We start from the raw sequence: 2978 nt of genomic DNA, 5'->3' as shown, positions 1-2978 counted from the left end.
CTTCATGACAAACAAAGTAATCATGGAGAAGATGGACTTAAGTGGAGACCATTATTCTTCTATTGCAGATTCTTAGTTACAAAGATCATTGTACCAATTTTCTTATTTATTTCATTTGTATTATTAATAATTGGTATGTTCTTGGTTTCGTTCTCATTTGATTTCTTAGGACTTGCAGGATGGGCATTAGCTATTCTAGGACAATCTCCACGAAGAGAATTCTCTGTTGTTGATCTTGGAACACAACTTCCAGGTGCTACTAGAGAACCAAATAGTTTTGCTGTTAGAATAACTCAAATAGTATATTTCATGACAATCATTGTCTTACCAATTCTTCATATGATATCATTGTTTGTATTATGGTTTGCACCATTACAACGACGATTCCAAAGTTTCTTATATCATTGTTGTGAAGTATTATATGCATGGTCATGTATTGATGTTTTTGTAGTTTCAGTTATTGCTGCTATTGTTGAATTATCACAATTTGCATCATTTATGGTTGAGCCATATTGTGCAGCTAAAATTCCACAACTTGGAGCTAGCATTGATGATATTGTAGCAGAATTCTTTGGAGAAGAAGAACTTATTAATGGTCATGAAACATGTTTCGAAGTTAAAGCCAATCTTGAAGGAGGATGTTGGTTATTATTTGTAGCAGTTATTATTTATACCGTTTGCTCAATCGCAATCATGAAAATTACAAAGAGATGTCTTGCTAAAAGACTTCCAACTGAAGAAGAAAGAGCTGTAATGAATGGAACACAGATAGAAATGGCAGAAAAACAAGAAGAAGATAAAGAGGATAAAGATAACACAAATAAAACAGAAGAAAAGAATGAAAGCGACGATAATGACTCATCTTCTCCAGAAGAAAGTGAAGAAGAAAACACTTCTTCTGAGTCAATGAAAAATGAAGAAGCAAATGATGAATAAGAAAATGTTTTTAATAAAAGAATACAATCGTCTAAAATTAATGAAACATATAAAATGTTAATTAATATTTTACTTTATATTAAATTTTTTCTTTTTTCATTTCATTAATATTGATTATTTATAAGTTGGTGAATAAAATTTTTAAAATACGCTTATTAATTATTACTTCTTAAACAAAACAAAAAAAGGTTGAGTAATAATATTAGTCAATTTGTCCTTTTAGTGTTTGTTTATTCAAAAGACATGGCATAACACATAACAAAATAATTCATAGTTAACTCTTATTTCATAATTTTTTAATTTAATAGAATAAAAAAAAGGTCAATTAATAAATTAATTTCAATGTAGTACAACTTTTTAGTATTTTATACTACTCGTTATGGGTAAATAACTTTTAAAATTTTTTGTTATTCTACTTTGTTACAATCAAAATGATTAATATAGGAAATGGTTAAAACACGATAATAAAGAATAAGAATATTAATTAATATGTTAATTATTTTGCAACGGATAAATAAATTAATTTTATTATATAGGAATTATTTTTCTTTTTTAATTTTTCTAAAATATTAATTTGAGATAGAATAATAATATCTTCCTTTCTTCTCTTCAATTTTTGAAAATAGACAATACTACAAATAGAAATTGTTCTAATTACCTCTTGTTAACAAAAGAAAATATTAATCATTCATTAAAAAATTAGAATCAAATAAACTCTTAAATATTTAAAACAAAAAAAGTTTAACATCATTAAATCAAATTAATTTTTGTTTTTTGACGTTTTTATATTATTCTTTTTTATTTTTTTCAGATTTTTTTTTTATTGACTCTAAAACGAATCTTACAAAAAAAACTGGGTATTAATTATTCAGTTCTCATGGCTGAAAGAAATGTATTAATCACTATTGCTTTATGTGGTTTGTTTTTAATTCAATTAAAACTAAGTGAATAGGTGTTTATAATTAGGAGATGCAAGTGTTGGAAAAACAGGAATTTTTAAACGTTTTATTAAAGATCAATGTTTGTAGTCATTTACAAATGAAAAGCCAACACTTATAAATAGTCAGTAAAAATGAAAAATCAACAATCTCTTGTGATGTAGCTTGTAAGAAAATGAATGTTGATGGAAGGTCTTATAATATTCAATTGTGGGATACAGCCGGACAAGAAGTATTCAGAGCCACAACCTCAACCTATTTTAGAAATAGGCATGTCATGTTATTTTGTTATGATATCACAAAAAAAGAATCATTTAATCATGTTGAAGATTGGATTAAAGAATTTGAACAAGTCCAACGAGAGTCAAATAAAACAATTAAATTTTTAATAGGGTGTAAAAAGGATGAAAATGCTAATCGTCAAGTCACTTCAAATGAAGGAAAATTCTTTGCCAAACGAAATAATATGACACATTTTGAATGTTCTGCTTTGAAGTTTGTTGTTCAAAATTTCTTGTTTTATTTGATTATTACTAATGTTTAGTGGAGAAGGTGTTACTGAAATCTTTGGAGCTGCCATTGCTGAATTACAAAAGACTGGAGGAATTGTTGACCTTGACCCAACTAAAGACATTAATGTTGTCCAAAGGCAAAAAAGACCAACTGTTTCACAACCAAAAACTTCTTCTAATCAACAAAAAAACAAAGAAGATAGTACCGTTGACATTCAACAAAATCCAGCAAGTGGAGAAGCTGGTGAAGAAGAAGCTGGTTGTTGTTGATTAATTCATTTGTCTTGGTCATTTTTAATAAAAATAAAAAATTTTAATCTAAAAGGTTAAAAGTACATTTTTTAAAATTTGTTTTTCTTCATTCTTTTGGTATTATTATTTGACTCTTATGAATTGCATAAAAATGTCATAGTTTTAAAGTTTCATTTAATGGATATAACACAACGAAGAAATAGATAATAATAAGAAGAAAAATAACAGAAAGAGATTTAAAGAATAATAATAAGAAGAGATGTAATGTTTAGAATTTCAAATAGGAGGGAGGGAGAAAAACAAATAAAACAAAGAAAAAAGATGAAAAGAATTGGAGAAA

At 26.5% G+C, this 2978-nt stretch overlaps 2 protein-coding genes across 2 annotated transcripts; both read left to right on the top strand.

The window, feature by feature from the left end:
* Positions 1–135: 135 nt before the first annotated feature.
* On the top strand, positions 136–936 carry ENU1_187640 (hypothetical protein; the record flags this gene model as incomplete). Its single annotated transcript, XM_008861700.1, has 1 exon — positions 136–936. One exon carries the CDS (start codon positions 136–138, stop codon positions 934–936), a length of 801 nt encoding a protein of 266 aa, XP_008859922.1.
* An 877-nt stretch (positions 937–1813) lies between these two features.
* Positions 1814–2656, top strand: ENU1_187630 (Rab family GTPase; the record flags this gene model as incomplete). The annotated part of the gene is made up of 4 exons (XM_008861699.1): positions 1814–1853; positions 1903–1956; positions 2000–2369; positions 2419–2656. The coding sequence occupies 4 exons, from the start codon at positions 1814–1816 to the stop codon at positions 2654–2656; spliced, it is 702 nt and encodes a 233-aa protein (XP_008859921.1).
* Between the last annotated feature and the right edge of the window lie 322 nt (positions 2657–2978).

Source organism: Entamoeba nuttalli, assembly GCF_000257125.1.
Source record: "Entamoeba nuttalli P19 unplaced genomic scaffold asmbl_8597, whole genome shotgun sequence".
NCBI classification, from domain to species: domain Eukaryota; phylum Evosea; order Mastigamoebida; family Endamoebidae; genus Entamoeba; species Entamoeba nuttalli.
This window is presented reverse-complemented; position numbering and strand designations above follow the sequence as displayed.